Source organism: Meleagris gallopavo, chromosome 10 (genome assembly GCF_905368555.1).
Source record: "Meleagris gallopavo chromosome 10, MGAL_WU_HG_1.1, whole genome shotgun sequence".
Lineage (NCBI taxonomy): Eukaryota > Metazoa > Chordata > Aves > Galliformes > Phasianidae > Meleagris > Meleagris gallopavo.
This window is the reverse complement of record NC_139413.1, coordinates 11,272,499-11,287,092: the sequence shown is the minus strand read 5'-3', so window position 1 is coordinate 11,287,092 and position 14,594 is coordinate 11,272,499. Positions and strand designations below refer to the sequence as shown.

The 14,594-nt window shown below is 39.3% G+C and overlaps 1 protein-coding gene across 9 annotated transcripts in view; it reads left to right on the top strand.

Annotated features, from left to right (window-relative positions):
* The first annotated feature begins 25 nt into the window (after positions 1–25).
* The window catches only part of LOC104912367 (putative oxidoreductase ZK1290.5), a 46,254-nt gene continuing 31,685 nt past the window's right edge, over positions 26–14,594 (top strand). For all 9 annotated transcript variants that reach the window (XR_014885167.1, XR_014885166.1, XR_014885163.1 and 6 more), the window contains exons 1-2: positions 26–162; positions 11,276–11,524. Coding sequence is in view for 3 of the 9 variants with exons in the window: in XM_085231406.1 (XP_085087532.1) it covers positions 87–162; positions 11,276–11,524 (325 nt within the window). In the remaining 6 variants the exon portion in view is untranslated. The remainder of the gene's footprint in view (positions 163–11,275; positions 11,525–14,594) is intronic.

The window sequence follows — 14,594 nt, the reverse complement described above, 5'->3', positions numbered from 1 at the left end:
GCAGCCGCACCGCCCCTCCCGCCGTCCCGCCCCTCCGCGCAGCTCCGCTCGGCCCGCAGAGGCCGCCGGGAGCTGCTTTGCGCGGCATGGCTCTTGGCGGGCCGAGCGGCTGCCCCGCGGTGCTGCTCCGCAGCGGCCGCAGCATCCCGGTGCTGGGGCTCGGTAAGTGCCGCGCCCCGCCGCCGCTGTAATGTGGTGGGAGGCGGCCGCGGGGCCCCGGTTCCTCCAGCGCTCTGCGGCGGTGCCCGTTCGCTGCCGGGTCCCGGCGGCCCCCGCTTCCCGATAGTCCTGCCTGCCGGCCCTGAGGCGCCCTGGAGGGACGTGTCCTCCTCGGCCGCCTCGGGCTGCTGCGAAGCGGTGGTGCTGAGCGGCTGGAGAGCCCTCAGGCCTCTAAGAGCTTGTGAATGTGTGGAAAAAGAGATTTCCGTGGGGTCGCATTTGTTGAGGTGATGCCAGTTGTGGTTTAGGAGGCCAGGGTGTTAAGTGAGAGAAGGGCCACAGGTTTACGTTGCTTTTATTTATTGTAAGTGTAAGGAGTTATTTTCTCTTTAGAAGCCTCTACATGGCATTTGGGGATTTCATTCTGCCTCTGAAATCTTTCCAAAAGCCTTTTCCGTCGACAGCACGCTCTGCAGCACGAGGACCCTTACCTATCAGTGTTGGATGATGCACTCCTATTGCAGGTCGGTTTGGTAGCCCAGGAGCTCCATTATTTCAGATAAACGCACCCATCAGGGGCACTTATGTGCTTTGTTGGAGTTGTTAATCACTCACACAAGTATCAAGCTGGGCTATAAAATAAGATGGCCTCTGTGCCCTTTTCAGCTTTATCCTATCTGATTTCAGAACAATGATTTAGGATTCTCGTAAGTGTAAAGGAGGGCAAAGTTAGAGCTGAGGCTTTAGGAGCATGTTAAGCCTCTTAAGTCTACAGGAGTTGTTTTTTTCATCCATAAACACAGGATGGATAGCTAGAGCTGGTAGTGCTCATTTCCAAGTACCAAAATCGCTTAAGCAGAATTAAAAAGTCCTAGCAGCTCACTGTCATCAGCAAAAGGGTCCAAAAATCTACAGCGTGTTGATAACTGCTTGTACTGTGTGCACATGTGTGCTTGTGAGGATATGGTATTATATACCCAAGGCATGAACTCTTTAGTTTAGCATCTATTATGCTTGCTTGATGTAGCTGCCCCTTTTATAGTCCCTATACAACGAGCAAAAGGTTCTGTTTTGTAAGGAGTGACTTTTTTTCTTTCACTGAATTCCTTTGTTGAACTGCTTTTTATCAATTTAGTTGACTTAGAGATTTTTTTACAGATACAAGAAACATTTAAATGATCCTTCTTAGAGAATGGAGTTCTTATGGCCACTGTTTCAGTATTTGCTGAACTGTGTTTCAGAATTAAGTACAGACACTTCACTTTTCCGTTGGAAATTGTAATGCACGACTTAGGTGACTGGGAAAAGCAGGCTAAAAAAGTCTTCAAATGGCGTGCTGCTTGCTGTCCTTCAGTCATTTCAGTTAGTACTGAGTAGCTGATTGTCAGGCCTGAACTCAAACTGCAGTAAGTGGATAATGCCGTGGCAGACAATTACATTTGAGATTTTCTGGCCCAGTGCTTTTTGCAGGCTGTGGCTTTCCAGAGGTTTGGTTCTTTGACCTCAATTCTGTTCTTGTCCTGACAGAGTAAAACTTGACAAATTTCTTATACATTCTGTAGCTTTTTCAGCATCTTGTAATATGTAGGAACCAGTAAGGTAATTTGAAGACTTTCCTGACAAATGCTGAAAAACATTGCAGATTTAAAAGTAAAAAAATGAAGAAGTTCAAGACTTCCCATGCTCACTTTTATGGCCAACCCTAAATACCAAGATATGCAGCCCAACACAATGGGATCTATGGATCTATGCTAGGTGTTCCCACTTAATACTCTTCTACAAATTACTGGCTTATTTTTATTACAACTTCACTGCAATTAACTAATATTTGCAGCTCAGAAAACTTACTGTCATGGTTCGGCTTGGTTCCTGTGACGCTTACTTAGCAATAATGTGGAGAAAAACTTTCCTCAATAAGGAGGCATTTTCTGCGTGGCATTTTCTGCAGGATTTAAGATTTGATTGTCTTATCCTTCTAAGCATGCAGACATAATTGTTATCTGTGAGTAAGTCGACTTTGAGATGATAAACATGCATGCTGCCTTTGTTGCTAGATAATCTTTCTAAAAGCTCCAGAGAAAGAGAGTTGTGCTGTGTTAAGATAGTTGCAGCTATCCATGCAGTCATGCCAGCTGTAAGGCTGATTAGAAAGATATGCAAGTTATTTCCAAGTGATGAAACCCCTTTTATAGCAGCAAGAGTCAGCGTATGAGACATCTCATGTGTTTTCAGGCAGAACGTTACCTCAGAGAGTGCCACAGCAGTCTAGAATAGCGTTCTGTCACAAATACCTGCTTTTTCTGTTCAAGCTTCAGATATCAAAAGGTGATTTATTTACTTTTTTTTTTTTAACTGAGCTTTTTGTTTGTCAAATTGATTTTCATTTCACAGCTCCCTTGGTCTTCCAAACATGTAGGAGAAGAGCAGTGAGTTTGTCAAGGCTTTATGCAGTAGGGGAGACAGGAAAGCAGGAGGTTAAGCATTAGTTCACAACCTCTGGTGAGAGTGGTGGATTTGAGCACTACAGGTTATGCAGCCTGCACAGCTGATGTCAGTCTGAAGGTTCCTTGGAACAGTATGCCCAAACCTGTACTTTCTCTAAATTCTATCTGTATTTACTTACTTGCTTATTCCCATTCTTTGTTGTCTTTCTTCTGACTCAATACAGCTCCACGGCTGCTGGCAGTGGTGAAACAAGCAGTCTTTCTTGAGATGCCTGCTGATTATTCTAAGGCAGCCTACCTTTCTGTAAAAGTATGCACTACAGCTAAGTTTTTATTGCAAAGCAAAATGATTTAGAACTTTTTCTTGTTTGTTATGTAAACAAAAAGGAGGGACAGTAATCAAGGGAATAAGTAAGCAGAGATTTGGTCAAATAGCATGTGATTTCCTGCCAAGATGTGTTAGTAGTACCAAAAATATACATAGAATGTTTTCTTGTCAAGTTGTTCCCCATGTAAATCCTTGAAAAAGCTAGAATTAATTACAACTTGATGAGATGGAAAAAAAAGATGATCTCATGATCTCCTATCAAGATACAAAATGAATTACAGTTTTGTATGGGAAGAAGTTTCAGGGGAAAAACGCCCTCAATAATGAGAACCACGTTTTTGTACGTGTTGTGCCCTACTCGTGCCACACAGCCTGTGTTTTATTGCTTGCAGCAGCGGTGTTTGTTACAGAATTCAATAATGGATGGTGCCATTATGCCAGGCGCTGCGACTGGGAAAGCAGGCAGGTGCAGCTCTGAGCAGCTTACAGTCAAATAGCCAAAGCCTGGTAGAGAGAATGAAAAACGGTCCTAATGAATAATGTGACATGAGTTAATTTATAGCACTACTAACTTGCTTTAATTGCATTCTTACCGGATTTGTCCCTCTGTTGTACCAACTCAGGAGAATAATACTCGCACATGTGATCCCTTCATACTCAAGGGGAAGCATCTCTCCTGTCCTGAATTCAAGATGTTCCATATATGAGATTCCTGATGTTCATCTGTAGCTTTATCTACAATGAATTGTAAAACCGAGTTTTTGCTTCCTTTGCTGATTGCAGTGTTTAAGTCTTTGCATTATTTGCATCACAACCATAGAAAACTTATTGAATTAGTATTATTCTCAGTTTTTTCCAGGAGAGGTGATTGTTTTTGCTCTGATGGTGCTGTTTGTTTGTTTTCCTGGAGAAAAATCCCATTACTCCCCTTTCATTACCTCAAGTTTCTTTGTTGTTTTTTTTTTCCTTAAAATTCTAAATGTAACCTGAATCGTAATGCTGAGTAAAAGCGTTTTAACATTTCCTTCCATTATACGCTGCTAATGCAGTTATTTGCTTCTTGATTATTAACCGTAAAGTTGCTCGTAGTCACTGTTAGTCTTAACTGTAGACAAAAAAAGACCCAGTTGGGACTGGAATCAAATGAGATTGTGCTTTTGCTTTTCAGTTTAATGTCAGCAGAATCAAGCCTTCACTTCTGGTTCTCTACTCTTACTGCTTTTCTTTTTTTGTGGCTCTTTTTTCCAGAAAATTTATGGAACAGTGGTCCTGGTACCAAGACCTATGGCTCTCCTCTGTATTAATCTTACTCCGTAATAAGAATTGGCCGTTTATTTCTTCCCTTTGTTTTGTGTTTCAACCTTTTTTTTTCCTCTTCTTTTTCTAATTCTGTCAGGAATTAACTTCTCAGCCATGGTTACCAAGTTTCCTTAATAGCCTCTTGTGATGAACAGAATGCCACGTCTATATATCTTTCTGTCTCAATTCATGTACGATTTCAGAAGGTCTGACTTTGAGAAGTTGTACTTGAGCTTTGAGGGCCTCCATATATTTAACTTCTCTCATTTGTACAAAACGTGGCTGTATTCCATGTGGGTGGATGTTTGTAGCCAGTACGGAGAAAACTGTGACCTCTTCCTGGTGAAAGAAACCTACTGGCTGTCACTTTGTGACAAATGTGGATCTTAAAGATGTGCATGTGATGCCAAAGAAATGGATGGCCTAAATGTTAATTAAGTGCATTGTATGCCAATAATTACTGTAATGAAGGCCCACATTTCAACAATGAAGTATGCAGATTCTTGAGAGTCATTGGAGCCACAATCCCAAGGCTGGTTTTCTGAGGGAAGATGTTGTAAAGAAATTGCAGGAGGCCCTACTGGTTGTACTTTTAAATCTTACATTTTTAATTGCTCATTAGATGAGCAAATTATTTGCAGCCTGGTTGAAATGAAGAGAGAAATGAGCTCCAGCATATTAAACTTCTGCCTTTCACCGTGTTCCTGTAATGTAGAAGAATGATACAAAACCTTATTGAAAGAAAAAAAAAAAAGCCCAATTTTTGTCTTTCAGCCTTCATGTAGCAGAGTTTATCTATCACAGATGTTTTCTTTGCTGGAGCTCCTTAGCATCCACAGTCCTGGCAGCACTGAGTAGTGAAGTCGCATGCTGCTGTAACCTAAGTGCAGTAGTTCCTTGTGCCTCCAAGTGTGTGGGAGGCAGGGACTGGTTCCTGAGCTGTCTTCAGTCCTTTCACGTTTACACGAAGTACCTGCAGTGGATGGAGATGCAAAAACCTCATTGCCAGGTGCAGAGAGGAGAGAAAGGGGGGCACTACCATTGTGGCTTCATGCCAGTTCCATAGCTTAAGCTCTGCTCCATAGCTTTGTCCCTGAATGGGTGTGCTTTGCATTCTTACACCTAAGATTGAGTATGCAGTGTGAGAGGAGGGGCTATCAGAGATGCTGTTTGTCTTGGGAACTTTGTGAAAAGGCAATTAAAATTCTTAGATGATAAGAATAAAAAGCATTTGATTAGAAATGTTCTTTATTGTTCAGTTTAAGTTTACGTAGCTTTTTAGTTCAGATAACTGTGTTGCTGCTGCCCTTCGAACTCATGAATGTCCTTAGGTATCAGTGGGACACTGCAAGGCTCAGACCTGTCAGTGTCCTCATTTTGCAGCAGTGGGATCTTGCCATGGATCACAGTTGTGTTTTATTCACTTAGCAGTTTGGTAGGTATGAAGGGCACTATTATGATGTTAAAAATTAGTCATCAATTAGGGTTCTACAGTAATGAGTTGGTTTACATCCACTTTATGGTGTAAGCTATAGATAACTATAAATTCCAGTTCTCTTCATACTTTTTTTCTATCATATTTATGACATTTTGTGGTTTTGAATTATTAACCAGGTGGTTAATTACAAATTTTAGTATTATTATTCCTGTACTATTATATGCTAATTATGCTTATTGTAAATTGTATAGAAAACTATAGGTAGAGCAGGAATGAGTATTGTAATGGAAATGTTCAACTCAGGTACAGAGTATGTATGGACTTAATATCTGTGTCTTTTTTGTTCCTTTTGATCATTTTTTCTTTGTGGAAGTTGTTTGGAAATACTACACAATAAATGACAGATTGGTGATGGTATTTTCCTTCTTCAAACGTCTGGTGTTGTCAGTCAGCTCATGCGATCTGTATCAGACAGTAATTGAGGAAAATGCTTTAGAACGGAAGAAACTAACATGAATATTTGTAGTCAGTCTCTGTATGTGCCATATGTAGCACATATCATCCTTATTAGTTATGAAACTGAAGATTCTATCAAGGTATAAGTGCTGGAAGTAATTTCAGTTGGGCTAACAAAGGGAGGAGAATGAAAATCATTTAAAACTGGTTCACACCAGCAGTTCTTCGTGCACTATTAACTGCTAAGATCTAGTCACAAAACATTATTCTGAGGAGAAAAGGTTTAGTGAACCCTAGAAATTGGATTTGATTTATGCCAGAAAATCTGTCTTTTCACTGCTTGAGATTTCTATGGAAGGAAGCCACAGTCTTTTACCAAACGGTTTCTAAGGTAACATCTTATAGCAGAGCATCTGAAACCAATTTGGTTGTTAATGAGAAATAGTTCTCACGGTGGTGGGAAAGTGTGGAGTGAAAGAAAAGGCTTCAAGATTTGGCAGTCTGTCTGGAAAGGCATTTAAATGTGTGCTGCTGCTCTGCTTATGAAATTTGTACATGAATTGCACATTCAGAGTCTGCCTTTCAAATGTGTAGGTCAGGTTTTTGATTTGTCCTTCTGTATGAATTTAATTGAGAAGTTCTCAATGATAAGAATACTTGTGTATGACAGCTGCATGATTGAAATAGTTGGCATTTTCCATTAGAAATATCATTATTACTACAGGGGGAAAAAAATCCTTTTCTGAATGGTATTTTTATTGCCAGGGATACTTTTGTGAAGTGGTGATTTCGGAGCCGTAGTATCCCACTGAAAATAGGGGCAGCTTGCAAAGTTTATGTGCTTAATGTTGGAGGTGTTGTGCAAAACTGCTTTTGTAACTCCTTTTCTGAAGTTCTGGCTAGATGAATAGTGTGTCAGTGATCAGAGAAGTACCTCAGTTTAGCAGTAGGTGATCTGAATTTCCTTCACAATCAGCCCCTCTTTGGGATGGAAGGGACCAGTACTTCTGTCAACAATGGCTCACTGCCATTTCTTCCTTCCTCTCAGGAAGAGCGAAAACGAGCAATTCTGGCTTCCCTTTCCCTGCACACACAATAAATGTGTTACTGCTCTCTATTACTCTTACACCATGGCCAGGCTGTGTTTTTGAGGTCTGTTCCTTGGTGCCTGAGTAGAATGCAGAGCTGAAGATGACTCTTTGACACATGCTTCAACTGCTCCAGCTCCTCTTGCACCATATTCACACAAAACCATATGCAGCAGCACCTGTTGGTCAGAGTTACAGCACTGCACTGGGCCTTTGGGGTTGTAACCTCACAAAATGCAGTTACTTCTGCAGTTTTTATTCAGCTGTGCCCTTACGCGTGGATGAGGATAAACTTGTGTTTAACAGCAGTATAACGTGTTTGTTGAGGAGGCAAGTTCACAGAGAAAGACTTTCAGATTATTTTGTGATTGGCTTGAATACAACTCTTAAAGTAGTGAAAGGTTTATCTAAAAGTTAAAAAAAAAAAAAAAAAAAGTATATCTATTTACGTAGCTACTGCTGCTCAGGCATTGTTTTACTTGCTCAGTTTTTCTCCCCATCTCTTGAAATTTTTGTTTTGGTTTTTCGTCTGGAAGGTGTTCAGCTCCCTTAGCGATTATAAAGTGAACGTTTTCTTTTTGTCTGTTCAGCAGTCTGAATCAGTTTGTCAGGGGTCATATGAATACAGAAGGAGGGAAGACTGCGGCTGCCTCTTTCAATAGCATTAAGCAATGATGATGAGTAAGGGCTGCCCGTCCGTGAGCCGCTCTATGGAACGGGCGTGCGGTTCTGTGAATGGATGAGCGGTGAACCTTGAAATGTGTTGTATTCATTGGCTGTGCATATAAGTAATGCTTTATGTTTTATCATCAGATGTTAGTAATGTACTGATACCAAAACTTGAATGAATTCATTATATCACATCAACAAAGATAGATTGTGACCCTATTGTTATGTAATGTTGGAATAATAGAAATAAAATTAATAGAACAAGATTATTTCAAGCTCATTATAGTATACAATGCCATATCCATACAATGAGTATGTAAACATTGATAAAATGATTTTTTTTTTTTTAGATTTCTTTTTCTGAAAGGTCTACTTAAAGATTTAAAAAAAATAAGTACAAAAGAATGGGTATTTTTCTAGGTGTTCTGTTTGTCAGCTGGGTTTTAATTTAGTACGGCAAACTGATGTCAGGGAAATGATCTCTATCCAGCCTGTAGTTTCATTAATATGGACTCTCCTAAATTAAGTGGTTCTGCTGATTCCAAGTAGCAGTAGTTACTTACATCAGAGGAAGTTTGTAATATGTTTAGATAAATAATATCTTCATATTTCTCAGAGAGTGTGAAGGCATGCTCCTCCAGAAGGTAAGAGGGAAAGTTGATTCTGATTCCTTTTTGAGGAAAAAATTAAATGAAAACTATTAAACATTGATTTATGTAGTGAATTGGAACTGTTGCAGGTGGAGCAGTTGGGATCGTTTCCTCAAGTGAATCTTTGTTACTTTATTTTCCTTGAAGCAAGTGTGCATCATGGAATGGGGAACGATAACAGATATATTCTCCTTTTCCCTTTTTTCCCTTCTTTCCTGCTCTCTCCCCTTACCTTAAAAGGGTTAATGTTAAAAAAAAAAAATAAAATCTGTTTGTCCTGAATGTTCTTACTGAAATCTATTATGCATGAAAAGAGGCTGAGTCCATTTGCCAGACCTCTAAATGAACTCCATTCATTCTGTGCTTGGAGAAGTCCATTCAGCCAGAAACAGGCATAATAATTACAACCTAATTTATTTGGCACTAACACCAGCTTATTATAAGGGATTTTTATGTAAAAGCGTAGTAATTTTTAAAAATTCTAGTTATATAATTTTTCAATAAAATTCCTTTAGTATCTAAATATTGAAAAAAATTACATGTATAGAAATGGATATAGATTAGCATTGCATTAATCTAAAACCACTTATTCAGAGTTTGAAATAGCAGTTTTGGAAGTGCAATTTAATTTATCCTTTTTGGTGTAAAACAAGTTACAGAGAAATGATCTCTAGATGATGCAGAAATTGAACCAGTTACAGTGTCTGTCAGTTACTGGAGAAAAGAGCTTTAAAGTTTTCTGTCTTTTAAAACTCTTAAACTTTGTTTAAAATCAGACGTGTCAAAATTGTAGGAATATAGTACTGTTGTTTCTTCACTCTGAAATCAGTGAAGAATTCAGTACTCCAAGTTTAGTAATCAAGTATGAATCAGGGATTGTCCCGTTCTGAGTAGAATATCATGATCCCCTAAGTCTTTGTGTGCCAGATTAGATCATATTATCATAGAATGGCTTGGGTTGGAAGAGACCTTAAAGATCAATCCCCTGACCTGGGCGGGGTTGCCAGTAGTTAGATCAGGCTGCCCAGGGCCCCATCCAATTTGGCCTTGAATACTTCCGGGGATGGAACATCCAAGCTGCTCTGGGCAGACCATGCCAAGGCCTCACCGCTCTCTGAGTAAAGATTTTCCTCCAAAAATCTAACTTAAATCTCCTCTCTTTTAGTTAAAAGCCATTCGTCCTTGTCCATCAGACCAGTAAAAAGTTGGTCCCCCTTCTGCTTGTAAGCTCCATTTAAGTTTTGAAAGCCCAGTGAAGTTTCCCCATAGCTTTCCCTTCTCTAAGCTAATCAAGCCTACCTCCCTCAGCCTGTCTTCGTAAGAGAGGTGTTCCAGTTGTCTTTGTGACCCTCCTCTGGACGCACTTTTATTATATCTTAATATAGCAGATTATAGAAATAACATAGACTTTACATGTAAGATTGGGAATTTAAAAAACAGTAAGCGTTTAGGAGACTTGGCTTGTTTTATATGCCTTGCGACAGCGTAAGTGCTTGTTCTTGCATGCATTGTCACAGTGTGTGCAAGGAAGTCACACACATTACTATGGGCATCCTCTCTCAGTCCAGGCATGGAAAATTCTAAGGGTGAGCCTAAGATAGTTGTGTTTCTTTACTCTTTCTGATAGTTTGGTTGGACTTACACACTTGTTAATTTCGTGATGTACTTAATCCAGGAATAAATGCTATGTGTGGAGCGAAGGAGCGAATTAACAGTTGGAGACAAATTTCACTTTATTTGACCTGGATTCCTGTATTCAGCAGAGGCCCAAGAGCTTGGTGCTGTTATCCATCACAACTGCACAGGGCCCTCCTGACGTTAATGCCGTAACCATCTGCATGCTTATTGATGCTTCTGGAATCTGGGCCTTTAAATACAAGTCATCATCTTAGCAGCTTGCTTTAGTCAGTGACTTAGGCTGACTGAGCATTTCCTCAAGCAAACTGTAGAAAATACTGTTTGTGAGAAGTCTGAGTAGAGGTGAGTGGGTGAGGGGCTCATGGCAAGGAAAACAACTAACAGGAAAGGGTAAGGAGAAATACCGTCCTCTACGCTCTCAACCAATTCTTTATCTGGCAGTCCTCCTGCTGACTGCTTTTCCTGCTGAGTCTCCTCCTCCTTCCGTCCCCTTGACAAGTAAAATACACTTTTTTGTACATCCAGTGAATACCTACACAATGAGAGTTACAGTACTTTGTTACCAAGACTCCCTGTATAGCCATTCTCTAACTCTTGTGTAAGATTCCATTGTTTTGGGTATTTCTGAGTTTGACATTATGTGAATTGCACCTGCAGTATGGCCCAGCCTGGGTTTGTACAATGCAGTAATTACTTGAAGCTACTAGGAGGTCAACAGAGTAAATGTTTCAGGATATGCTTTCTGCAAAGTGAATTGTTTTCAAGTTAAATATAAATTTTCAAATTGTTAATATTTTCATCTGAAAATCTTGTGCTCTTCTTTGAAAACTAAATGTCACATATGGATTTGCCATGAAGTATCTGTTTTCTTTTATGGTCTTCATCCTAGTCCATGACCCCACTTGATCTTTGATTTTGTTGGAGTTACTTCTGACCAGCATCAGCATCTTTCCCATCCTAGAGATCTGATTGGCACGCTGCTCACCAGTTCCCATTTCTTTACTGTTGTGAAGAGACAATTCAATAACAACCTTCTGAAGCAATATTTATAAAACAAAATAATATGTGAACAGTGTTGCTCATCTTTCACTTCTGATTTCCTTTAGGTACTTCCCATCAAGGTGGCTATTCCCATGATGCTGTGGTCCATGCATTACAGCAGTGCGGCATTCGTCATATTGACACAGCAAAAAGATATGGCTGTGAATCTCTCCTCCAAAAAGCTATCAAAGAAAGTGGTGTGAAGCGGGAGGACCTCTGGATAACTACGAAACTGTGGCACAGTGATTATGGCTATGAAAACGCAAAAAAAGCCTGCTTGGAGTCATGTGAAAGGCTTGGTGTTGAATATCTTGGTATGCATTTTTGATATAGCTTATTTGCTATACCTGCTATGTGAGTAAAGATGAGAAATGAATGAGTTCTGGAAAAAATGTTATGTTGCAGATAAATTATAAGAGTCAAACTCTGCCCTTATTTACGCATTCACAAATTTCTTCTGTTCTAAAGGAAATTTGTGTATATATAACTGAGGGTACAGATTTTTTCCTTGTTGCACATCTTTTAAAATGGAAAAAGGTACAGTTTTTTTAGTAAAAGTACATTTCATTGTTAATTTGAGTATTCACTAAATAAATTAGTGCTGTATTTTTTGCTGAAAACACTACAAACCTGTGGAAGAACAAGAATTCACAGATTTGTGATATTTTTTTAATAAGGAAAGAAAAATGTGTAAGTTCTTGTGGTCTGCTACATCTCAGGGAATGGGAGTCCTTTCTAAAAGTTATTTTGTGAGACTATTGATACTTGTAAAATTTCTGGATATCTGCATCTGTTGATGCAGTACACTTTGGGGGAAAAGATCAGAAGTCTCAGTCTGCCACCATATTAGACTTGCTTTAAAATACACCCTGGTCACAAACTTTTCATAGTCAAAGATGTGGTATCCTTGCTATTGTATTAGACAGGCAGTGAGCAGCAGTAGGGGCCTCAATTATGTGTAACAGATCCCAGGAGTGGTGGTACTTGATAAAAAGTAAGTTGTGTCTTTGAAAATGCTTTCAGTTCTTCCTAGCTAGGTAGAGCAATGGAAGGAAAATAGAAGGTGAATTTAAAGTACTCATCTAAACTAATGACATTGTTGTAGAGAATGTTTATGCTGACAAGGATTAATTGATCAACTATTACCTGTTAGTGTCCTGAAAACACATATTTCCTTCTTTTGCTTTACCCTGTGCACTTGTATTCACTGGCTATTTAGCTTGATACTTTGCAAGATGTAGGAACAAAACCTGTATCTGTTAAAGATCTGTATATTTATATGCAGATTTTTGGCTCCATTCCTCGTGGAAATGTATTCCTGAGCTTCCTGCACAACCACAGAATAAAGCAGAATGAATTAATATTTCTTTCTCAGTCTTGTGCAAATAGAGGTTACTATAAGAGGATTTTCATGATCAAAGTTTCAATCCCTAGCTCTGTCCTTAAAATTAAGAAATAGCATGTTTCTTTCTCTCTTCTTTCTACTTGTTTTGTTTGCTTTCTTTTTTCCTCTGCTTGCTGTGGCACTGGTGCTGAATGCCAATGAGAGGAAAATTTGACTCACTTCCAGGAAATCTTTCTCAGTGATTTCTCTCAGTAATTTGCTTTTATTTTCTTAGGTAGTAAGTAGACTGATTAAAGTCTGTGCTCATGCAAAAACTCACTTTGGACATGGCTGTTCAGCAGGAACTGAAGGGGACAAAAATGTGGGAGCAAGAAGTGCACTAATATTGTCATCAAACGAGAGAATCCTTTGTCTGGAATAAACAGAACCTTATTCTGTGTCCAGCTCTGAGACTTCTTTTGCTCACATTACTAAGACAAATTTAGGAGTGTTATAGGTGCCTGCACAATATGCCCCAATACCGACTTCAGTTTGTTTTAACTTAACAATTTATAAACTGTGATGAATTGGGGAATATTTTGTGTGAAATTTGTGGATCTGTCAACAAGGATGGTGACCTTTACAAGAGGGCGGGGAAGACAGAAAAGGCTGTGTAATAATTATTCTGTGGTTGTGTGAAAGAGGTGCAGTTGAGTTCTATGTTCTGTGCTACATGTGCTGGTGAAGTAGACCCTTATGAGAGGTACAATCCACAGTGTTTCATGGGTTTGCAAAGAGCATCCTGCTTTAGGGTTCTGTGTTCCTCCTGTCTGAAAAGACCCAAGTGGAAGGTACTGTGGAGGGGTTTTCAAGCAGAAAGTAGCAATATGTTGAAACGTGACCTTTTCAAGTGATTAAAGAAAGCCAGGAGCTTTTTGTTTAACGTTTTGAGACTTACAAAAAGAATGCAGAAGACTGGTTGGAAAATAAAGTTATAAGCTTGTAGACCTAAACTTAGATACCCTCGCTCTCTTTTTGTTTGAGAAAAATTGTAGTAATAGCAGGGCTATTCATGTCTAGGCTTATTTAGGATAGTAAATTATTTAGTTTCAAGCATCTGTTAAAGCCAGCAGTTTTTCTTGAATTAGAAGTATGGAATGCAGAGCAGAGTATTACTCTAGATTTCCTGATTTCATCATATATTAATCAAATACATATTCACAGTATTTCCATAGGAATACTTGATTCATACAGAAACTTGCAAGATCCTAGGTAACATATCTGTGAAGTTGCACCTTTGTTTGCAGACCTTCAGAGCTGCAGATCTGTAGGAGCCTGGCAGCCAACTGTGCAGTGAAGGTCTTTGTCTCAAGGAAAGCTCCACTCATGTCCTGAAGAGTCCATGTAGCCTACACCAAAGAGTGATATAATGCTAATGGATAAATCTGTGAAACTGATAGGAGGCAGTCACTGCTTTTTAAGAGAAAGTGTTCCATGTAAATACTGTTACAAAACTTCTCTGATAGATGCTTTTGGGCAAATGGCATTAGGAAAGCAGTGTTCCAGCGTTTTTGTTTGAATCACTAGATTAAATATCCATGAGAAACTGGATATAATTTTTTTAATTTGTGGGCGCTGGTTATAACAGAGATTCTTCTTCTGTTTTCTAAATGTGGTACTCCAACTAGCAGTCACAGTAAACCAATAAGAAATGGCAGCAAATCTTATGGGTTTGGCAGCAGCAGAATACATTCCTTGGGATTTAGATCAAACCTCCAAAGTAACTTCTTGAATGTGATTTGTGGGTTACTGAGTTCATAAACAATTTTTTTCCTGGTGCCTATTCTGATTCTGTCAGGTTCAACCAAATTTAACCTATTGCAGATCTACAGCTGGAACTGGACTAATCTTGGTTGCATCAGCACATTTGGTGTACCATGTCTTGATAATTTCTTGCATCCTAGTGATGATAATACACCCAATTCAGATCATAAATTAATACAGAACGTTTTGGAGGCTGCTTCATGCTGATCATTATATATACATATATATAATAGCAA